Source organism: Heptranchias perlo, chromosome 29 (genome assembly GCF_035084215.1).
Source record: "Heptranchias perlo isolate sHepPer1 chromosome 29, sHepPer1.hap1, whole genome shotgun sequence".
Taxonomy (NCBI): Eukaryota; Metazoa; Chordata; class Chondrichthyes; order Hexanchiformes; family Hexanchidae; genus Heptranchias; species Heptranchias perlo.
The window spans coordinates 36,474,534-36,497,420 of record NC_090353.1 but is presented as its reverse complement, the minus strand read 5'-3'; the positions used below and the strand labels follow the sequence as shown (position 1 = coordinate 36,497,420).

The window sequence follows — 22,887 nt, the reverse complement described above, 5'->3', positions numbered from 1 at the left end:
CTGGCGTAAAAATAAAACAGGAAAGGTGGCTCAACCGTGGCTTACAAAAGAAATTAGGGATAGTATTAGATCCAAAGAGGAGACATATAAAATTGCCAGAAAAAGTGGCAAGCCTGAGGATTGGGAGCAGTTCAGAATTCAGGAGGACAAAGAGATTGATGAAGAGGGGAAAATAGAGTATGAGAGTAAACTAGCAGGGAACATAAAAACTGACTGTAAAAGCTTCTATAAATATGTCAAGAGAAAAAGATTAGTGAAGACAAATGTAGGTCCCTTACAGTCAGAAATGGGGGAAATTATAATGGGGGACAAAGAAATGGCAGAACAATGAAACACATACTTTGGTTCTGTCTTCACAAAGGAGGACACAAATAACCTGCCAGAAATGTTAGGGAAACAAGGGTCTAGTGAGAGGGAGGAACTGAAAGAAACCAGTATTAGTGAACAAATAGTGCTAGGGAAATTAATGGGGCTAAAGGCTGACAAATCCCCAGGGCCTGATAATCTACATCCCAGAGTACTAAAGGAAGTGACCCTGGAAATAGTGGATGCATTGGTGATCATCTTCCAAAATTCTATAGACTCCAGAACAGTTCCTACAGATTGGAGGGTGGCAAATGTAACCCCACTATTTAAAAAAGGAGGGAGAGAAAAAACAAGGAATTACAGACCAGTTAGCCTAACACCAGTAGTGGGGAAAATGCTCGAGTCTATTATAAAAGATGTGATAACAGAACACTTGGAAGGCGTTAACGGGATTGGACAAAATCAGCATGGGTTTATGAAAGGGAAATCATGCTTAACCAATCTAATGGAGATTTTTGAGGATGTAATTAGTAGAATAGATGGGGGAGAACCAGTGGATGTAGTGTATTTGGATTTTCAGAAGGCTTTTGATAAGGTCCCACACAAGAGCTTAGTGTGCAAAATTAAAGCACATGGGATTGGGGAGAATATACTGGCATGGATTGAGAATTGATTGACAGACAGGAAAAAGAGAGTAGGAATAAACGGGTCTTTTTCCGGGTGGCAGGCAGTGACTAGTGGGGTACCGCAGGGATCAGTGCTTGGGCCCCAGCTATTCACAATATATATCAATGATTTGAATGAGGGAACTAAATGTAACATTTCCAAGTTTGTGGATGACACAAAGCTGGGGTGGAATGTGAGCTGTGAGGAGGATGCAAAGAGGCTCCAATATGATTGAGACAAGTTGGGTGAGTGGGCAAGAACATGGCAGATGCAGTATAACATGGATAATTTTGAGGTTATCCACTTTGGTTCTAAAAACAGAAAGGCAGATTATTATCTGAATGGTAATGGATTGGGAAAAGGGGAAGTGCAACGAGACCTGGGTGTCCTTGTACACCAGTCGCTGAAAGCGAGCATTCAGGTGCAGCAAGCAGTTAGGAAGGCGAATGGTATGTTGGCCTTCATTGCAAGAGGATTTGAATACAGGAGCAGGGATGTCTTACTACAGTTATACAGGGCCCTGGTGAGACCACATCTGGAGTATTGTGTGCAGTTTTGGTCTCCTTATCTGAGGAAGGATGTCCTTGCCATGGAGGGAGTGCAACGAAGGTTTACCAGACTGATTCCTGGGATGGCAGGACTGACTAATGAGGAGAGATTGGGTCGACTCGGCCTATATTCACTAGGGTTCAGAAGAATGAGAGGTGATCTCATCGAAACATATAAAATTCTAACAGGACTAGACAGACTAGATGCAGGGAGGATGTTCCCGATGGCTGGGGAGTCCAGAACCAGGGGTCACAGTCTCAGGATACGGGGTATGCCATTTAGAACCAAGATGAGGAGAAATTTCTTCACTCAGAGGGTGGTGAACCTGTGGAATTCTCCAACACAGAAGGCTGTGGAGGCCAAGTCATTAGATGTATTCAAGAAGGAGATAGATATATTTCTTAATGCTAAAGAGATCAAGGGATATGGGGAAAAAGCAGGAACAGGGTACTGAGTTAGACGATCAGCCGTGATCATTTTGAATGGCGGAGCAGGCCCGAAGGGCCGAATGGCCTGTTCCTGCTCCTATTTTCTAAGTTTCTATGTCTACTTTAGATGTTTACGCCTCCTTTAAAATTTCAGACAAAGGAACTTGATCAAGTGTGAAGTGTTCGACTGTCTCCAATTCTACGCCACTCCTCACGTACAAGAAAGAGTTTTAAAATCTTCATCATTGTGTTCAAATCCCTCCATGGCCTCGCCCCTCCCTATCTCTGTAACCCCCTCCAGCCCTACAACCCTCCGAGATCTCTGCTCTCCTCCAATTCTGGTCTCTTGCGCATCCCCGATTTCAATCGCTCCACCATTGGCGGCCGTGCCTTCAGCTGCCTGGGCCCTAAGCTCTGGAATTCCCTCCCTAAACCTCTCCGCCTCTCTCTCCTCCTTTAAGAGGCTCCTTAAAACCTACCTCTTTGACCAAGCTTTTGGTCACCGGTCCTAATATCTCCTTATGTGGCTCGGAGTCAAATTTTGTTTGATAATCACTCCTGTGAAGCGCCTCGGGTCGTTTTACTACGTTAAAGGCACAGAATAAATGGGAGTTGTTGGTTCGGCACACTTTACGGAGCGGAGGGGAAACAGCAGAACAGGAGGAAAGAGGGAAGAACGGCTGTGGGGTTAGAGATGTTGCCACAATTATAGTCGCAGACGATGGGTTCACGGTCTGGAAAGCAAGATTGGAGATGGCTGGGAGGAAGGATTTAGAGAGGGAATGCCAGAGGGCCAGACAGTCATGGCTGAGCAAATAGTGGAGTGCAGAGTAAGACTGTGCAGGCTGTGGCTCAGCGAGTAGCACTCTTACCTCTAAATCAGAAAGGTTGTAGGTTCAGGTCTCACTCCAGAGACTTGAGCACAAAATCCAGCCTGACACTCCCAGTACAGTACTGTGGGAGTGCTGCACTGTCAGAGGTGCTGTCTTTTACATGAAACTTTATTCTGAGGCCCCGTCTGCCCTCTCAGGTGGACGTGAAAGATCCCACTATTGGAAGAAGAGCAGGGGAGTTCTCCCCAGTGTCCTGGGCCAATATTTATCCCTCAACCAACATCACGAGAAAGCAGATGATCTGGTCATAGCTGTTTGTGGGATCTTGCTGCGAATAAATTGTCTGCCGCGTCTTCCTACAAAGCAACAGTGACTGCACTTCATAAAAGTACTTCATTGGCTGTAAAGCGCTTTGGGACGTCCTGAGGTCGTGAAAGGTGCTATATAAATGCAATTCCTTTCCTGGGGAGCAGAGGAGATTGCGAGCTGGAGTTGGGCAGAGGCCGTGAAGCAATTTGAAAACAAGGACGAGGTTCTTGGACCCTACTGGGTTGGGTGGAGAGAGCGCTGGTTGTGATGGGCCTGCAGAGATCAGTTACTGAGATACAGAGAAAGCTCGTTTCGTTTTTTGCTTCGCAAATAAATAAGCATCAAGTCACGTCACAGATAATTCGCTCCGAGTGACCCTGGCTCCCTGCAATGTCCTTGGGAAACCTGCCATCTTTTACGCACTCAGCCACAAAGAATCATAGAATCATACAGCACAGAAGGAGACCATTCGGCCCATTGTGCCTGTGCTGGCTCTCTGAAAGAGCTATCCAATTAGTCCCACTCCCCCTTGCTCTTTTCCCATAGCCCTACAAATTCTTCCTTTTTAAGAATAAAGGAGCTAATCCAATACTTTTTTGCCCCGTATTCTAAATCTCACCAAGTCCTGTTCACACATCACTCCTGTGCTCGTTGACCTACATTGGCTCCCAGTCTGGCAACGTCTCGATTTTAAAATTCTCATCCTTGTGATCGAATCCCTCCATGTCCTCGCCCCTCCCTATCTCTGTAACCTCCGCCAGCCCTGAAACCCCCCCGAGATCTCTGCGCTCCTCTAATTCTTGCCCACCCCCGATTTTCATCGTCCCACCATTGGCGGCCGTGCCTTCAGCTGCCTGGGACCTAAGCTCTGGAATCCCCTCCCTAAACCTCTCCATCTCTCTCTCCTCATTTAAGTCTCTCCTTAAACTTTCCTCCTTGACCAAGTTTTTGGTCACCTGTCCTAATATCTCCTTATGTGGCTCGGTATCAAATTTTGTCCGATAATCGCTCCTGTGAAGCGCCTTGGGACGTTTTACTACATTCAAGGCGCTATATAAATGCAAGTTGTTGTTGTATATCCAATTCCCTTTTGAAAATTACTGTGAATCTGCTTCCAACGGGTAGAATTTAAAAAAAAACAATTAAACACAAACGCACAGATATGATTGTACAGGTCTGATCACATCCTCAGGGATGGTTGTAAGGTAAGGAAGGCTCATGGGGGATTTGAGGTGTCACATTCCCAGGGCTCATGATTCAGTCATTTACCATCGCCCTGCTCTCTGACAGACACTCCAGGGAGCCACGTCAGGTTGTGTTCATCCCTGCCTCTCACGTTCACTAACAACAAATTATATTCACTTATTTTAAGAAAGGAGGAACATGTACATGTGTGTGTGTGTGTCCATGTGTGTAATGTGCGCGTGTCTGTGTGTGTGTGTCTGTGCGTCTGTATGTGTGTGTCCATGTGTGTAATGTGCGCGTGTCTGTGTGTCTGTATGCGTGTGTCCATGTGTGTAATGTGCGTGTGTCTGTGTGTGTGTCTGTGTCAGTGTGCCTGTATGTGTGTGTCCATGTGTGTAATGTGCGCATGTCTGTGTGTGTGTCTGTGTCAGTGTGTCTGTTTGTGTGTGTCCATGTGTGTAATGTGCGCATGTCTATGTGTGTGTGTCTGTGTGTGTGTGTCTATGTCTGTGTGTCTGTATGTGTGTGTCCATGTGTGTAATGTGCGCATGTCTGTGTGTGTGTGTCTGTGTGTGTGTGTCTATGTCTGTGTGTCTGTATGTGTGTGTCCATGTGTGTAATGTGCGCATGTCTGTGTGTGTGTGTCTGTGTGTGTGTGTCTATGTCTGTGTGTCTGTATGTGTGTGTCCATGTGTGTAATGTGCGCGTGTCTGTGTGTCTGTATGCATGTGTCCATGTGTGTAATGTGCGTGTGTCTGTGTGTGTGTCTATGTCTGTGTGTCTGTATGTGTGTGTCCATGTGTGTAATGTGTGTGTCTGTGTGTGTGTCTGTATGTATGCGTGTGTCCATGTGTGTAAGGTGTGCGTGTCTGTGTGTGTCTTTCACAACCTCAGGATGTCCCAAAGTGATTTACAGCCAATTAAGTACTTTTTGAAGAGTAATCACTGTTGTAGCAGACAATTTGTGCACAGCAAGATCCCACAAACAACAATGTGATAGTGACCAGATCATCTGTTTTTTCTTAGTGATGTTGGTTGAGGGATAAGTATTGGCCCTAGGACACTGGGAAGAACTCCCCTGCTCTTCTTCGAATAGTGTCATGGGATCTTTAACGTCCTAACCCGTGCTGTACCTGCCCTGGGAGTGTTTGATGGGACAGTGTAGAGGGAGCTTTACTCTGTATCTAACCCGTGCTGTACCTGGCCTGGGAGTGTTTGATGGGACAGTGTAGAGGGAGCTTTACTCTGTATCTAACCCGTGCTGTACCTGCCCTGGGAGTGTTTGATGGGACAGTGTAGAGGGAGCTTTACTCTGTATCTAACCCGTGCTGTACCTGCCCTGGGAGTGTTTGATGGGACAGTGTAGAGGGAGCTTTACTCTGTATCTAACCCGTGCTGAACCTGCCCTGGGAGTGTTTGATGGGACAGTGTAGAGGGAGCTTTACTCTGTATCTAACCCGTGCTGTACCTGCCCTGGGAGTGTTTGATGGGACAGTGTAGAGGGAGCTTTACTCTGTATCTAACCCGTGCTGTACCTGCCCTGGGAGTGACCGATGCTGACACTGGTGCCCTAAATGAAAAATGTTCTATATTTAACATTAACATCTCTCACTTTGTTAAGCACGAAGTTCAAGAAAAAATAATAGTATTTTTGTGACAGTGCGAAGTTTCCATGGAAACTGCAGTGTATTTGTAAACAGAGTGGAAACAGTCTCTACAAGATGTGCAGATATGTTGATAATACCCCTTTAACTGATCATTTTGTTAAGTCAAAACAAAGGAGCAGACATGTTATTTACACTGCGGGTAATGGCTGTTTTATTAATTAGTATTGTGGTAAAATAGAGTTGAGCGACTGCTTGATCCGATTGCATTGGAGTTCACTAGCACGTTCCCGCTCCATAATCTCACCACCAGTCAGGTTGCTTCCCATTTACACAGAGCAGGAAACTCCCTCTCAGCTCACTGAAGTGACCTCCACTGGGGCAGCAGTAAGGTCGCTACATGGGACTTCAGTACCCAAGGGTGGGGGAGTATCAGCCAGGGCCGAACCTGTATGTGTGGGTGTCTGTGTACATGTGTGTGCGTATGAGTGTCGCAGTGTGTGTGTATGTCTGTGCATGTCTGTGTGTTTACGTGTGTGCATATGTGTTTGTGTGTCTGTGCGTGTGTGTCTGTGGGTGATTGTGTACATGTGTGCGTGTGTGTGGGTGTTTGTGTACATGTGTGTGTGTGTCGCAGTGTGTGTGTCTGTATGCATGTGTGCGTGTCTGTGTTAGTGTGTCCATGTGTAAAGTAAGGAGTCTTACAACACCAGGTTATAGTCCAACAGCTTTATTTGAAATCACAAGCTTTCGGAGGCTTCCTCCTTCGTCAGGTGAGTGATGAAGGAGGAAGCCTCCGAAAGCTTGTGATTTCAAATAAAGCTGTTGGACTATAACCTGGTGTTGTAAGACTCCTTACAATTGTCCACCCCAGTCCATCGTTGGCATCTCCACATCATGTGTAAAGTGTGTGTGCGTGTCTATGCATGTGTGTCTGTGTGTCTGTGTCTGTCTGTGTGTGTGCGTGTGCCTGTGTCTGTGTGTGTATATGTGTGTGTCTGTGTGCCTGTGTGTGTGTGTCTCTTTGTGTCTGTGTGTGTATATGTGTGTGTCTGTGTGCCTGTGTGTGTGTGTCTCTTTGTGTCTGTGTGTGTGTGTCTGTGTGTGTGTGTGTCTGTGTGTGTGTCTGTCTTTGTGTGTGTGTCTGTGTCTGTGTGTGTGTGTGTCTTTGTGTGTGTTTCTGTGTGTGTGTGTGTCTTTGTGTGTGTGTCTGTGTGTGTGTGTCTGTGTGTGTGTGTCTGTGTGTGTGTGTCTTTGTGTGTGTGTGTATGTGTGTGTGTGTATGTGTGTGTGTGTGTGTCTTTGTGTGTTTCTGTGTGTGTGTGTCTGTGTGTCTTTGTGTGTGTGTCTGTGTGTGTCTGTGTGTGTGTGTGTGTTTGTCACAGTGTATCCTGATCTACTGCGGTTTCTCAGCTCGGGGGATTTACAACTCTCGTAATGTCAGGGTCGGACGTATTCAGCAGTCCTGTCACATCTGCCCTAACCCTCGCCAGCTGCTGCTGTGTGGCACAAGTCTCTTCCCATCTGTTCTCTATTCCCTCACCAGCCTGTCCCTCTCCAGTGTGGAGCGCTTTGTTATCCCCAAAATGTGCTGCACTCAGCTGACATCCAACTCATGTACCTTCCAGCAGGGCCACTAGATGTCGATCAGTAGCAGGTACCCTGGCTGACCTCTCACCACAGCTCAGGGACACTGCAGCTAAATGCAGTGCCCAGGTTGAGAGCAGTCACATCTTGATTTCCTCAGTCAGTGCTTCCGTGTAGCTCTCCTTCCTGTCCCCTCTCTTCATCTCTGTTTGATTATAAAACCTTGCTCATAGGAACAGGAGGAGGCCATTCAGCCCCTCGGGCTTGCTCCACCATTCAATCAGATCGTGGCTGTTCTGTATCTTAACTCCATTTACCCATCTCTCCTCCATATCCCTCGATACCCTTACCCAACAAAAACCTATCGATCTCAGACTTGGAAATTTAAATTGACCCCCAGCATCCACAGCCTTTTGGGGGAGAGAGTTCCAGATTTCCACTCCCCTTTGTGTGAAAAAGTGTTTCCTGATTTCATTCCTAAACAGCCTGGCTCTAATTTTAAGATCCCTGTCGTGGGCTCTCCCACCAGAGGAAATAGTTTCTCTGCTATCTATCCTATTGAATTCCTTAATCATTTTAAACACCTCGAATAGATCACCTCTCAATCTTCTAAACTCAAGGGAGGACAAGTCAATTTTATGCAACCTGTCCTCATAATTTAACCCTTTTGGCCCCGGTATCATTCTGGTGAATCTGCGCTGCACCCCCTCCAAGGCCAATATCTCCTTCCTGAGGTGCGGGCCCCAGTACTGAACACAGTATCTCCAGACGGGGTCTGACCAGGGCTCTGTACAACTGAATCATCACTTCCTCCCCTTTGTATTCCAGCCCCCTTGAGATAAAGGCCAACTTTCCTTAACCTTTTTGATTACTTTTTGTACCTGCCTACTAGTTTTTAGTGATTCCTGTACTTGGACCCCTAAATCTCTGCTCCTCCACAGTTTATAGTTTCTCGCCATTTAGAAAATACTCTGATCTGTCTTTCTTGGATCCAAAGTGGATGACCTCACTCTTGTCCACATTGCACTCCATCTGCCACAATGTTCCACTGTGCTTCATAGAATGGACCGCAATGAGTCAGGAGGGCAGAGATCGGGAGGGCAGAGATCGGGAGGGCAGAGATCGGGAGGGCAGAGATCGGGAGGGCAGAGATCGGGAGGGCAGAGATCGGGAGGGCAGAGATCGGGAGGGCAGAGATCGGGAGGGGAGAGATCGGGAGGGGAGAGATCGGGAGGGGAGAGATCGGGAGGGGAGAGATCGGGAGGGCAGAGATCGGGAGGGCAGAGATCGGGAGGGCAGAGATCGGGAGGGCAGAGATCGGGGGGGCAGAGATCGGGGGGGGAGAGATCGGGAGGGGAGAGATCGGGAGGGGAGAGATCGGGAGGGGAGAGATCGGGAGGGGAGAGATCGGGAGGGGAGAGATCGGGAGGGGAGAGATCGGGAGGGGAGAGATCGGGAGGGGAGAGATCGGGAGGGGAGAGATCGGGAGGGGAGAGATCGGGAGGGGAGAGATCGGGAGGGGAGAGATCGGGAGGGGAGAGATCGGGAGGGGAGAGATCGGGAGGGGAGAGATCGGGAGGGGAGAGATCGGGAGGGGAGAGATCGGGAGGGGAGAGATCGGGGAGGGAGAGATCAGGTGGGGGGAGAGATCGGGAGGGGAGAGATCGGGAGGGGAGAGATCGGGAGGGGAGAGATCGGGAGGGGAGAGATCGGGAGGGGAGAGATCGGGAGGGCAGAGATCGGGAGGGCAGAGATCGGGAGGGCAGAGATCGGGAGGGCAGAGATCGGGAGGGCAGAGATCGGGAGGGGAGAGATCGGGAGGGGAGAGATCGGGAGGGCAGAGATCGGGAGGGCAGAGATCGGGAGGGCAGAGATCGGGAGGGCAGAGATCGGGAGGGCAGAGATCGGGAGGGCAGAGATCGGGAGGGCAGAGATCGGGAGGGCAGAGATCGGGGAGGGAGAGATCGGGGGGGTGAGATCAGGTGGGGAGAGATCAGGTGGGGAGAAATCGGGGGGTTAGATCGGGGAGGGAGAGATCAGGTGGGGGGAGAGATCGGGAGGGGAGAGATCGGGAGGGGAGAGATCGGGAGGGGAGAGATCGGGAGGGGAGAGATCGGGAGGGGAGAGATCGGGAGGGCAGAGATCGGGAGGGCAGAGATCGGGAGGGCAGAGATCGGGAGGGCAGAGATCGGGAGGGCAGAGATCGGGAGGGGAGAGATCGGGAGGGGAGAGATCGGGAGGGCAGAGATCGGGAGGGCAGAGATCGGGAGGGCAGAGATCGGGAGGGCAGAGATCGGGAGGGCAGAGATCGGGGAGGGAGAGATCGGGGGGGTGAGATCAGGTGGGGAGAGATCAGGTGGGGAGAAATCGGGGGGTTAGATCGGGGAGGGAGAGATCGGGGGGAGAGATCGGGAGGGGAGAGATCGGGAGGGGAGAGATCGGGAGGGGAGAGATCGGGAGGGGAGAGATCGGGAGGGGAGAGATCGGGAGGGGAGAGATCGGGAGGGGAGAGATCGGGAGGGGAGAGATCGGGAGGGCAGAGATCGGGAGGGCAGAGATCGGGAGGGCAGAGATCGGGGGGGTGAGATCAGGAGGGGAGAGATCAGGTGGGGAGAAATCGGGGGGTTAAGATCAGGAGGGCAGAGATCAGGAGGGGAGAGGTCGGGAGGGCAGAGGTCGGGAGGGCAGAGGTCGGGAGGGCAGAGATCGGGAGGGCAGAGATCAGGAGGGCAGAGATCAGGAGGGCAGAGATCGGGGGGGTGAGATCAGGAGGGGAGAGATCAGGTGGGGAGAAATCGGGGGGTTAAGATCAGGAGGGGTGCGATCAGGAGGGGTGCGATCAGGAGGGGTGCGATCAGGAGGGCAGAGATCAGGAGGGCAGAGATCAGGAGAAGTGGCCAAGCACTCAGGCAAAGAGGTGCGTTTTGAAAAGGTTTTAAATGGAGGCGAGAGGGAGAGGGAGAGGCAGACGGTATAGGGAGGGAATTCCAGATTAGAGGCAGAGGTAAGCTATGTTGCCAAGGTGGAAATTAGTGTTTGATGGATAAGGTGTGGGATCGTAAAGAAAGACTTGCATTTATATAGCACCTTTCACAATCTCAAGACATTCCAAAGCGCTTTACAGCCAATGAAGTACTTTTTTAAAAATGGACTCACTGTTGCAATGTAGGAAACCAGGCAGCCAATTTGCCCACAAGATCCCACAAACAGCAATGAGATAAATGAGCAGATAATCTGTTTTTTAGTGATGTTGGTTGAGGGATAAATATTAGCCCAGGAGACTGGGGAGAACGCCCCCCCCGCTCTTCTTCGAAATAGTGGCCATGGGATCTTTTACATCCACTCAGAGGACAGACGGGGCCTCGGTTCAGCGTCTCGTCCGAAAGACGGCACCTCCGACAGTGCAGCGCTCCCTCGGTGCTCCACTGGGAGCTGTCAGCCTGGAGTGGGACTCGAACCCACAGCCTCCTGACTCAAAAAGGGAAAGAGTGCTGCCCACTGAGCCTCAGCTGACACTATGAGTAGATAATGGTGTATTGGATCTGGATTTGAACACAGTGAGGAGGAGGCGGACGGGCGGAGAGGGGGTGTCCAGGAGCAGAGGAGGGGCAAATGAGGGCAGTTCAGAGCCTGGAGACGAGGAAGGCGGTGAGAGAGAGAGAGAGAGAGAGGCAGGTTGGCAACTGGATGTGAGGAGACCTGAGGAATCAGACAGCATGCTTTGGGCTGGTGTGGCAGCGGGAGGTATTGCTGTGTGTGTAATATTCTGCAACACACTCCCATTAAACAAACGTGTACCCTTCAGAACCGATGAGCAGACTGCAAGATCCAAAACTAATATCCTTAAAAATGCAGCAGGCCTGCCCGTGCAGCTTGTAAAATAGGTTTTAACCCCTGGGAACCTGAGGGAGGGAACTGACCCATTCAGATCAATTATAGAGATAAATATATCCCACAACACATTCTCAATCCGCCTCCTGATTTTTTAAATTTTTGTAGCCAATTCCATTTGTGTGTCTGCTGGCGGGTGAATGCAAATACTCCCGGGCTGCACAGAAAGATCCCAGAGATGGGGAGGGCAGAGATGGGGAGGGAGGGGGGGGGCAGAGATGGGGAGGGAGGGGGGGCACAGTGTCCCTTTAAGGAGTTGGTGCATCGCTGGGGGTGGGGACAGCTTTGCCCGGTGAAGGCTCCTTTCTCTCCCTCTTTTATTTATTTTTTTTGCGCAGGGACGCGGCTGATTTATTTAATTATTATTTTCTTTTTAAATGCACAAAAAGATAAATCTCTCCAGCCGAGCTGCGGTGTGAGTTTATCCCCCCCCCCCCCGCCCCCGGGCCCCCTCGGTTGAATTTCTCCCCTTTTAATCTCACTCACCCAGGACTCCGGCGGTGGCCGCCTCTCCCATCTCCCTCTCCGGCTGAGGTCGCTTCTCCTTCTCGGTGTCCTCCTTGCTCAAGGGTTTCCTCAACACCGGCATGTCTGCTCCAAGATGTTGCTCTCTACAGGGGTTCTGGCATTGGGACTGTGATGAGGGAGGGAGGGAGGGGGGTAATTATTATTATTATTTTTTTGTTGCTGTGGTCACTGTGTGGGGATTTTTCTCCTCCCTCCCCTTTTTGGCTTTTCATGCACTACCTTCAGAGCTCCTGCTCACCATAATCCCCCCCCCCCAAAACCATTCTCTCTCTCTCCACACACAGACACACACACTGACAAGCAGCAAGGTTAGTGGAGGATTGGAAAAATCAGCAGCAGATTAATCATCCGGTTTGTATCCCCGCCCGAGCCTGGAACAAAGAGAGAGAGAGAGAGAGAGAATCAGAGAGATGGTTTGATAGAGAAACTGAGTGACAGATTTACAGAGAGGAACAGAGGGATATTGTGACAGGGGGAGAGAGAGAAACAGAGAGATGGTTTGATAGAGAAACTGAGTGACAGATTTACAGAGAGATCGAGAGAGAGAGAGAGATACAGGATCGATGGAGAAAGAAATATTAAAGCAGACATTGGGGCAATTTTAACTCATATTGCCCGGCAGGAACAGGCCAGGGAGGGGGCTATAAACTGGAGCGTTCAGACTTGACTGACTGTTTCTGAGCTTTGGCTCAGTGGGCAGCACTCTCGCCTCTGAGACTGAAGGTTTAGTGAGATTCAAGCCCCACTCCAGAGACTTGAGCACAAAACCTGGGTTGATGCTCCCAGTGCAATACCGAGGGAGTGCTGCACTGTCAGAGGTGCTGTGTTTCAGATGAGGTGTTAAACTGAGGTCCCGTCTGCCCTCTCATAAAAGATCCAATGGGCACTATTTTAAAGAAGAGCAGGGGAGTTCTCCCCGGTGTCCTGGGGCCAATATTTATCCCTTGACCAACATCACTGAAAAAACAGATTTTCTGGTCATTATCGCATTGCTGTTTGTGGGATCTTGCTGTGCGCAAATTGGCTGCTGCGTTTCCTACAGTGACTAAACTTCAAAAAGTACTTAATTGGCTGTAAAGTGCTTTAGGATGTCCTGAGGTTGTGATATAAATGCAAGTCTTTTGTTTTACACAGATCACTAAAAACTAGTACAAAAAGTAATCAAAATTACTAATGGAATGTTGGCCTTTATCTCAAGGGGGCTGGAATTCAAAGGGGAGGAAGTGATGATTCAGTTGTACAGAGCCCTGGTCAGACCCCATCTGGAGACTGGGTTCAGTTCTGGGCCCCGCACCCCAGGAAGGAGATATTGGCCTTGGAGGGGGGGCAGCGCAGATTCACCAGAATGATACCGGGGCTAAAAGGGTTAAATTACGAGGACAGGTTGCGTGGACTAGGATTGTATTCCCTCGAGTTTAGAAGGTTGAGAGGTGTAATAACTCAAATCGAGGTATTTAAAATGAGAAAGGGATTTGATGGCGTAGATAGAAACTATTTCCTCTGGTGGGAACAGGGGGGAATAATCTTAAAATTAGAGCTAGGCCGTTCAGGGGTGATGTCATAGTATCATCGTAGGTACAGCACAGGAGGAGGCCATTCAGCCCATCGTGTCTGTGCTAGCTCTTTGAAAGAGCTATCCAATTAGTCCCATTCCCCTGCTCTTTCCCCATAGCCCTGTAAATTTTTTCCCTTCAAGAAGCACTTTTTCAGACGCAGGGGAGTGGAAATCTGGAACTCTCTCCCCCAAAAGGCTGTGAATGTTGGGGGACAACTGGAGCTTTCAAGACTGAGATCGATAGACTTTTGCTAAGTAAGGGTATCCAGGGAGATGGAGTTAAGATACAGATAAGCCATGATCTGATTGAATGGCAGAACAGGCCGGAGGGGCTGAATGGCCTCCTCCTGTTCCTATGAATCCCCCCTGTCGCTATTTTAACTGCTCGCTGGGGTTTGGAGTCTGAGGTGTTGCTGGAATCAGGCAGGAGCCTCATACATTTATGCAAATCGGAGTCCTGTTAGGTCAATGGGACTCCAATTGGATTTGAACCCGGAGAGGTCGCCGGGTGAAAGCAGGTTGGCCGATGTTGGGGGGTCGAGGAGACTCCTCAAGGTAAGTGGAAAAACCTTGTGGGTCTAGAAGGAGCAGGAGCCATTCTCCGGCCCTACAAGTGACAACACGGCCTACCCCCACCCTCCGCGGGATCCTCCGGAAACCCCCTCCACCTCCCAAAACCCCTTCCCCTCCATCCCAATACCCCCCTCCCCCCCCAAAAACCCCCTCACCCTCCCCCTCCCTCTCCCTCCCAAAATCCCAAAAGAGAAAGAGGCAACAAGGGAAAGGCAGCGGGGGGTTATAACAGAGAGAGAGAGAGAGAGAGACGGAGAGAGACAGGGAGAGAGAAACACAGATAGAGACAGAGAGAGAGAGAGACAGGGAGAGAGAAACACAGATAGAGACAGAGAGAGAGACAGAGAGAGACAGGGAGAGAGAAACACAGATAGAGACAGAGAGAGAGAGAGACGGAGAGAGACAGGGAGAGAGAAACACAGATAGAGACAGAGAGAGAGACAGAGAGAGGCAGGGAGAGAGAAACACAGATAGAGACAGAGAGAGAGAGAGACAGGGAGAGAGAAACACAGATAGAGACAGAGAGAGAGACAGAGAGAGGCAGGGAGAGAGAAACACAGATAGAGACAGAGAGAGAGAGAGACAGGGAGAGAGAAACACAGATAGAGACAGAGAGAGAGAGAGACGGAGAGAGACAGGGAGAGAGAAACACAGATAGAGACAGAGAGAGGCAGGGAGAGAGAAACACAGATAGAGACAGAGAGAGAGAGAGACAGGGAGAGAGACAGGGAGAGAGAAACACAGATAGAGACAGAGAGAGGCAGGGAGAGAGAAACACAGATAGAGACAGAGAGAGAGAGAGACAGGGAGAGAGAAACACAGATAGAGACAGAGAGAGAGACAGAGAGAGGCAGGGAGAGAGAAACACAGATAGAGACAGAGAGAGAGACAGGGAGAGAGAAACACAGATAGAGAGAGAGAGAGAGAGACAGAGAGACAGGGAGAGAGAAACACAGATAGAGACAGAGAGAGAGAGACAGAGAGAGAGAGACACGGGGAGAGAGGAACACAGATAGAGAGAGAGACAGAGAGAGAGAGACACAGAGAGAGACACAGAGAGAGAGACGGGGAGAGAGAAACACAGATAGAGACAGAGAGAGAGAAACACAGAGAGAGAGAAACAGAGAGAGAGCGACAGAGAGAGAAACAGAGGTACAGAGAGAGAGAGAAAGAGGAACAAAAGCAAAATACTGTGGATGCTGGAAATCTAAAATAAAACCAGAAAATGCTGGAAACACTCAGCAAGTCAGGCAGCATCTGTGAGGAGAGAAACAGAGTTAACATTTCAGAACTGGATCAGTGAATTCAGCAGGGATCGCCAGTAACTCTGCAACTGTTCTGATCATTGTGACTCAGACACACCAGGCACAGCACTTACCAACTGAGCAATCAGTTTATGATTCGTACAGTTCTGGACAGTGGGACCCAGCACTGGGCACAATGCACAGAGTCCAGTTAATAAGCCACAGTCAGACCTGTGTGTTGAGTGCCAGAGGTTACAACAGGCAATTGCCAACTAAAATCAGGAGGAAAATAATCATTAATGTAATTATAGGAGCATCACTCTGTATCTAACCCGTGCTGTACCTGCCCTGGGAGTGTTTGATGGGACAGTGTAGAGGGAGCTTTACTCTGTATCTAACCCGTGCTGTACCTGCCCTGGGAGTGTTTGATGGGACAGTGTAGAGGGAGCTTTACTCTGTATCTAACCCTGTACCTGCCCTGGGAGTGTTTGATGGGACAGTGTAGAGGGAGCTTTACTCTGTATCTAACCCGTGCTGTACCTGTCCTGGATTTTTTCGATTTCCTGGCACTCATTCCTCACAAAAAATGTCAAAAAGTCTTGGGAATGAGTCTAATGGAAGTTCTGATGATATGAGGGCGTTCACAATCTGTAATAGGGAGTGATGCGGAGGGACGATTTGGGAAATAATTGCAATTATCAGGGTAACCACCTGAACCAATCTGTAGAATTACTGCCAGGCAAACTCCTCACTTGTATATATTAGAGGGAAAATAGATGCAAAAATGAAATTAGAAGCTGTTTGTTAAAAATTACCTGATTATTCGAGTGAACTGTGCCCCCCCAGTGGCTCTGTGTGGATGGGCCTTTCAGTTTAGGACGAACGGGATGCAAGGAGTTGGAACTGGAAACATGCAGCTTATTTACTGAAATGTTCGAAACTGCATTCAGCGCAAACAACAACGAACACAACTCCCATTTATACAGTGTCTTTAACATGGTAAAACGTCCCAAGGTGCTTCACAGCAGCGATTATCGAACAAAATTTGGCACCGAGCCACATAGGGAGATACCGTAGAATCATAGAAAAGTTACAGCACGGAAGGAGGCCATTCGGCCCATCGAGTCCGCGCCGGCTCTATGTAAGAGCAATCCGGCTAGTCCCGCTCCCCCGCCCTTTCCCCGTAGCCCTGCAAATTTTTTCCTCTCAAGTACTTATCCAGTTCCCTTTTGAAGGCCATGATTGAATCTGCCTCCACCACCCCCTCGGGCAGTGAATTCCAGATCCTAACCACTCGCTGTGTAAAAAAGTTTTTCCTCATGTCACCTTTGGTTCTTTTGACAATCACCTTAAACCTGTGTCCTCTGGCCTTGACCCTTTCACCAATGGGAACAGTTTCTCTCTATCTACTCTGTCCAGACCCTTCATGATTTTGAACACCTCGATCAAATCTCCTCGCAACCGTCTCTGTTCCAAGGAGAACAACCCCAGCTTCTCCAGTCTATCCACGTAACTAAAGTCCCTCATCCCTGGAATCATTCTAGTAAATCTCTTCTGCACCCTTTCTAAGGCCTTCACATCTTTCCTAAAGTGCGGTGCCCAGAACTGGACATAATGCTCCAGTTGCGGCCGAACCAGTGTTTGTTCGGACAAGTGACCAAAAGTTTGGTCAAAGAGGTAGTTTTTAAGGAGCATCTTAAAGGAGGAGGGAGAGGTAGAGAGACGGAGAGGTTTAGGGAGGGAATTCCAGAGCTTAGGGTTTAGGCAGCTGAAGGCACGGCCACCAATGGTGGAGCGATGGAAATCAGGGATGCGCAAGAGGCCAGGATTGGAGGAGCGCAGAGATCTCGGAGGGTTGTAGGGCTGGAGGAGGTTACAGAGATAGGGAGGGGTGAGGCCATGGAGGGATTTGAAAACAAGGATGAGAATTTTAAAATTAAGGTGTTACTGGACCGGGAGCCAATGTAGGTCAGTGAGCACAGGGGATGATGGGAGAACTGGGCTTGGTGAGAGTTAGGATACGGGGCAGCAGAGTTTTGGATGAGCCGAAGATAATGGAGGGTGAAAGATGGGAGGCCGGTCAGGAGAACATTGGAATAGTCGAGTCTGGAGGTAACAACGGCACGGATGAGGGTTTCAGCAGATGAGCTGAGGCGGGGGTGGAGACGGGCAATGTTACGGAGGTGGAAGTAGGCGGTCTTGGTGATGGAGCGGATATGGAGTCGGATGCTCAGCTCAAAATCAAATAGGACGCCGAGATTGCGAACTGTCTGGTTCAGCCTCAGACAGTGGCCGGGGAGAGGGATGGAGTCGGTGGCCAGGGAGCGGAGTTTGCGGCGGGGACCAAAGACAATGGTTTCGGTCTTCCCAATATTTAATTGGAGGAAATTTCTGCTCATCCAATACTGGATGTCGGACAAGCAGCGTGAAAAATCAGAGACGGTGGAGGGGTCGAGAGAGGCGGTGGAGAGGTAGAGCTGGGGGTCGGCATGTAAGGAATATAATACACTACTATTCCCAGGTAAACCAGTACAGCAGCACTACATAGGCTGCTATACCCTATAATATGCACGGGGCTGCTATACCCTATAATATACACGGGGACTGCTATACCCTATAATATACACGGGGACTGCTATACCCTATAATATACACGGGGCTGCTATACCCTATAATATATACGGGGCTGCTATACCCTATAATATACACGGGGCTGCTATACCCTATAATATACACGGGGCTGCTATACCCTATAATATACACGGGGCTGCTATACCCTATGTTATGCACAGGGACTGCTATACCCTATAATATACACGGGGCTGCTATTCCCTATAATATACACGGGGCTGCTATACCCTATAATATACACGGGGCTGCTATACCCTATAATATACACGGGGCTGCTATACCCTATAATATACACGGGGACTGCTATACCCTATAATATGCACAGGGGCTGCTATTCCCTATAATATACACGGGGACTGCTATACCCTATAATATACATGGGCTGCTATACCCTATAATATACACGGGGACTGTTATACCCTATAATATACACGGGGACTGTTATACCCTATAATATACACGGGGACTGTTATACCCTATAATATACACGGGGCTGCTATACCCTATAATATACACGGGGCTGCTATTCCCTATAATATCTGTAAACAATTTTACAACACCAAGTTATAGTCCAGCAATTTTATTTTAAATTCACAAGCTTTCGGAGGCTTCCTCCTTCGTCAGGTAAATGTTTCAGAAGCTGTTATACCCTATAATATACACGGGGCTGTTATACCCATAATATCCACAGGGGCTGCTATACCCTATAATATGCACGGGGCTGCTATTCCCTATAATATACACGGGGACTGTTATACCCTATAATATACATGGGCTGCTATACCCATAATATCCACAGGGGCTGCTATACCCTATAATATACACGGGGACTGCTATACCCTATAATATACATGGGCTGCTATACCATATAATATACACGGGGACTGTTATACCCTATAATATACACGGGGCTGCTATACCCTATAATATACACGGGGACTGTTATACCCTATAATATACATGGGCTGCTATACCCATAATATCCACAGGGGCTGCTATACCCTATAATATACACGGGGACTGTTATACCCTATAATATACACGGGGACTGTTATACCCTATAATATACACGGGGACTGTTATACCCTATAATATACACGGGGACTGTTATACCCTATAATATACACAGGGGCTGCTATACCCTATAATATACACGGGGACTGTTATACCCTATAATATGCACGGGGCTGCTATACCCTATAATATACACGGGGACTGTTATACCCTATAATATACACGGGGACTGTTATACCCTATAATATACACGGGGACTGTTATACCCTATAATATACACGGGGCTGCTATACCCTATAATATACACGGGGCTGCTATACCCTATAATATCCACAGGGGCTGTTGTACCCTATAATATACACAGGGGCTGCTATACCCTATAATATACACGGGGCTGCTATTCCCTATAATATACACGGGGCTGCTATACCCTATAATATACACGGGGACTGTTATACCCTATAATATGCACGGGGCTGCTATACCCTATAATATACACGGGGACTGTTATACCCTATAATATACACGGGGCTGCTATACCCTATAATATACACGGGGCTGCTATTCCCTATAATATACACGGGGACTGTTATACCCTATAATATGCACAGGGGCTGCTATACCCTATAATATACACGGGGACTGTTATACCCTATAATATACACGGGGACTGTTATACCCTATAATATGCACAGGGGCTGCTATACCCTATAATATACACGGGGACTGTTATACCCTATAATATGCACGGGGCTGCTGTACCCTATAATATACACGGGGACTGTTATACCCTATAATATCCACAGGGGCTGCTATACCCTATAATATACACGGGGCTGCTATTCCCTATAATATACACGGGGACTGTTATACCCTATAATATGCACAGGGGCTGCTATACCCTATAATATACACGGGGACTGTTATACCCTATAATATACACGGGGACTGTTATACCCTATAATATGCACAGGGGCTGCTATACCCTATAATATACACGGGGACTGTTATACCCTATAATATGCACGGGGCTGCTGTACCCTATAATATACACGGGGACTGTTATACCCTATAATATCCACAGGGGCTGCTATACCCTATAATATACACGGGGCTGCTATACCCTATAATATACACGCGGACTGCTATACCCTATAATATGCACAGGGGCTGCTATACCCTGTAATATACACGGGGCTGCTATTCCCTATAATATACACAGGGGCTGCTATACCCTGTAATATACACGGGGCTGCTATACCCTATAATATACACGGGGCTGCTATACCCTATAATATACACGGGGCTGCTATACCCTATAATATCCACAGGGGCTGCTATACCCTATAATATCCACAGGGGCTGCTATACCCTATGTTATACACGGGCTACTATTGCTTTTAATATCGAGGGGCTGCTATTCTCTATAATGTATACCGCGTGTAACACACACTGGCCTGTGCTTTATCCAGCTTGTTCATCGTAACATCAAGTATTTAACAAAACCAAAATAAGTTTGTTTCCAGAGAATGGTTGGGTGATTTAGGTGCTGACGCAAGAGAAGTTAGTTTGAAGGCTGAGTTCTCTGTCTCCGACAGCCTTTCCCTTCACCTGCCCCCTCACTGAATGCTGTCAAAGCTCGGCTGTAATGTATTTTTTTAAAAAAAACAATTTTCCAAAACAGAAATCCTTGATTCCGTACAACACTTCCTGTTTATGCTAAAAGGACGATAAACCCACAGCTAGAAATCTGAAATAAAAGCAGAGGATGCTGCCAGCGAGACAGACTCTGTTTGCTTAGGCTCCTGTGGGTCGGTTGTTACCTCAGAGTTTGCAGTCAGAAGGCGGGAGGTGATGTTTGGCTTTTTATAAACTTTGACGCCAGAGGAACCTTGGGAATGTTTGTGTTGGCCCCTGTCCAGACCCCTGTTTCATTGTTTCGGAATAAGAAACAGAGATCTGTCATCTCTCCCAGTATCTCAGGGGAGCGATTCAAGCTCCCGTCACTGTCACGGTCTGTTTGTGACTTCACTCCTTATCTCTCTTGCGCAGTAAATTGGAGAGGGGACCTGACTCCTTGACACGAGAGGCCTGCGACTATTTGCCATATTTCCATCTCCATTGGCCAGACTCCTTAGCCCGAACACATCCAGCAAGAGGACTGACAGCATCAAAAAAAGAAAAAACTCGCATTTATATAGCACCTCAGGATGTCCCAAAGCGCTTCACAATGCAGTACTTTTTGAAGTGTAATCTCTGTTGCAATGTAGGGAAACTCGGCAGCCAATTTGCGCACAGCAAGATCCCACAAACAGTAATGACCAGATAATGTGTTTTTTAGTGATGTTGGCCCAGGACACCGGGGAGAACTCATAGAGTCATAGAGTCATAGAGTCTATGCTCTTCTTTGAAATACATCCACCAGAGGAAATAATTTCTATCTACCCTATCGAATCCTTTAATCGTCTGAAACACCTCAATTATTTCACCCCTGAATCTTCTATACTCTGGCTCCCTTTTAAGCTGTGTTTACATTAACTTTTAGAGGAGTTAATCAGATCAGCCATGATCTCATTAAATGGAGGAACAGGCTCGAGGGGCCGAGTGGCCTACTCCTGCTCCTATCTCTTGTGGCCTTATGGTCTTAGTTGTTTATGCCACCAGTTCCCAGATACCGCAATCTCAATGGAAACTTGCTGCTAAGCCCTAATTTTTTTTTTAACCGGTCTTCATGAATCGGACAACTTTACTTTGGACCTGTTGCTGTGAAGGAGTTTTCACTCATTGGGAACCCATGCTGTACATAACCCTGTGGTTCAGTAGGTAGTTCTCTCACCTCTAAGTCAGAAGATTGCAGGTGCTAAGCCCCACTCCAGAGATTTGAGCCCACAATCCAGGCCAACACTCCCAGTCTGGTACTGAGGGAGTGCTGCACTGTCAGAGGAGCCGACTTTCCGATGAGACGTTAAACAGAAGGCCCCGTCTGCCCTCTCGGGTGGATGTAAAAGATTCCACGTCCACTATTTCAAAGAAGAGCAGGGGAGTTCTCCCCAGTGTCCTGGGCCAATATTCATCCCTCAACCAACATCACTAAAAAACAAACCAGACTATCTGGTCATTGTCACATTGCTGTTTGTGGGATCTTGCTGTGCACAAATTGGCTGCCATGTTTCCTACATTACAACAGTGACTACACTTCAAAAGTACTTCATTGGCTGTAAAGCACTTTGCGACGTCCTGAGGTCATGAAAGGCGCTATAGAAATGCAAGTCTTTTGTTCCTTCTCTTTCTTTCCTTCTTTCGGTGATATCCTGAACTGTGGGCTTTAGCCCTTCACTTGGACTTCTCACTAAAAAAAATGCAGTACTTCTAACGTAGAGCAGATGCTGCAATCACACTTGGTGTAAGCCTGTGTGTTCTCTCTGTGAGCATGTGTGCTTGCACACGTGTATTCTCTGTGTGAGCATGTGTGCTTGCACACGTGTATTCTCTGTGTGAGCACGTGTGTGTTCTCTGTGTGAGCATGTGTGCATGCACACGTGTGTTCTCTGTGTGAGCACGTGTGTGTTCTCTGTGTGAGCATGTGTGCATGCACACGTGTGTTCTCTGTGTGAGCATGTGTGCATGCACATGTGTGTTCTGTGTGAGCATGTGTGTTCTCTGTGTGAGCACGTGTGCGTGCACATGTGTGTTCTCTTGTGTGAGCATGTGTTTGCACACGTGTGTTCTCTGTGTGAGCATGTGTTTGCACACATGTGTTCTCTGTGAGCATGTGTGCATGCACATGTGTGTTCTCTGTGCATGCACATGTGTGTTCTCTGTGTGAGCATGTGTGTTCTCTGTGTGAGCATGTGTGTGCACATGCGCGTTCTTTGTGTGAGCATGTGTGTGTTCTCTGTGTGAGCATGTGTGCATGCACACGTGTGTTCTCTGTGTGATCATGTGTGTGTGCACAGGTATGTTCTGTGTGTGTGTCTGTGAAAC

At 48.4% G+C, this 22,887-nt stretch overlaps 1 protein-coding gene across 2 annotated transcripts in view; it reads right to left on the bottom strand.

Annotated features, from left to right (window-relative positions):
- The window catches only part of ano8b (anoctamin 8b), a 69,514-nt gene extending 57,395 nt beyond the window's left edge, over window positions 1–12,119 (bottom strand). For both annotated transcript variants that reach the window (XM_067968552.1, XM_067968554.1), the window contains exon 1: window positions 11,845–12,119. In XM_067968552.1, coding sequence (XP_067824653.1) covers window positions 11,845–11,947 — 103 coding nt within the window. In that variant the 5' untranslated portion in view covers window positions 11,948–12,119. The remainder of the gene's footprint in view (window positions 1–11,844) is intronic.
- Between the last annotated feature and the right edge of the window lie 10,768 nt (window positions 12,120–22,887).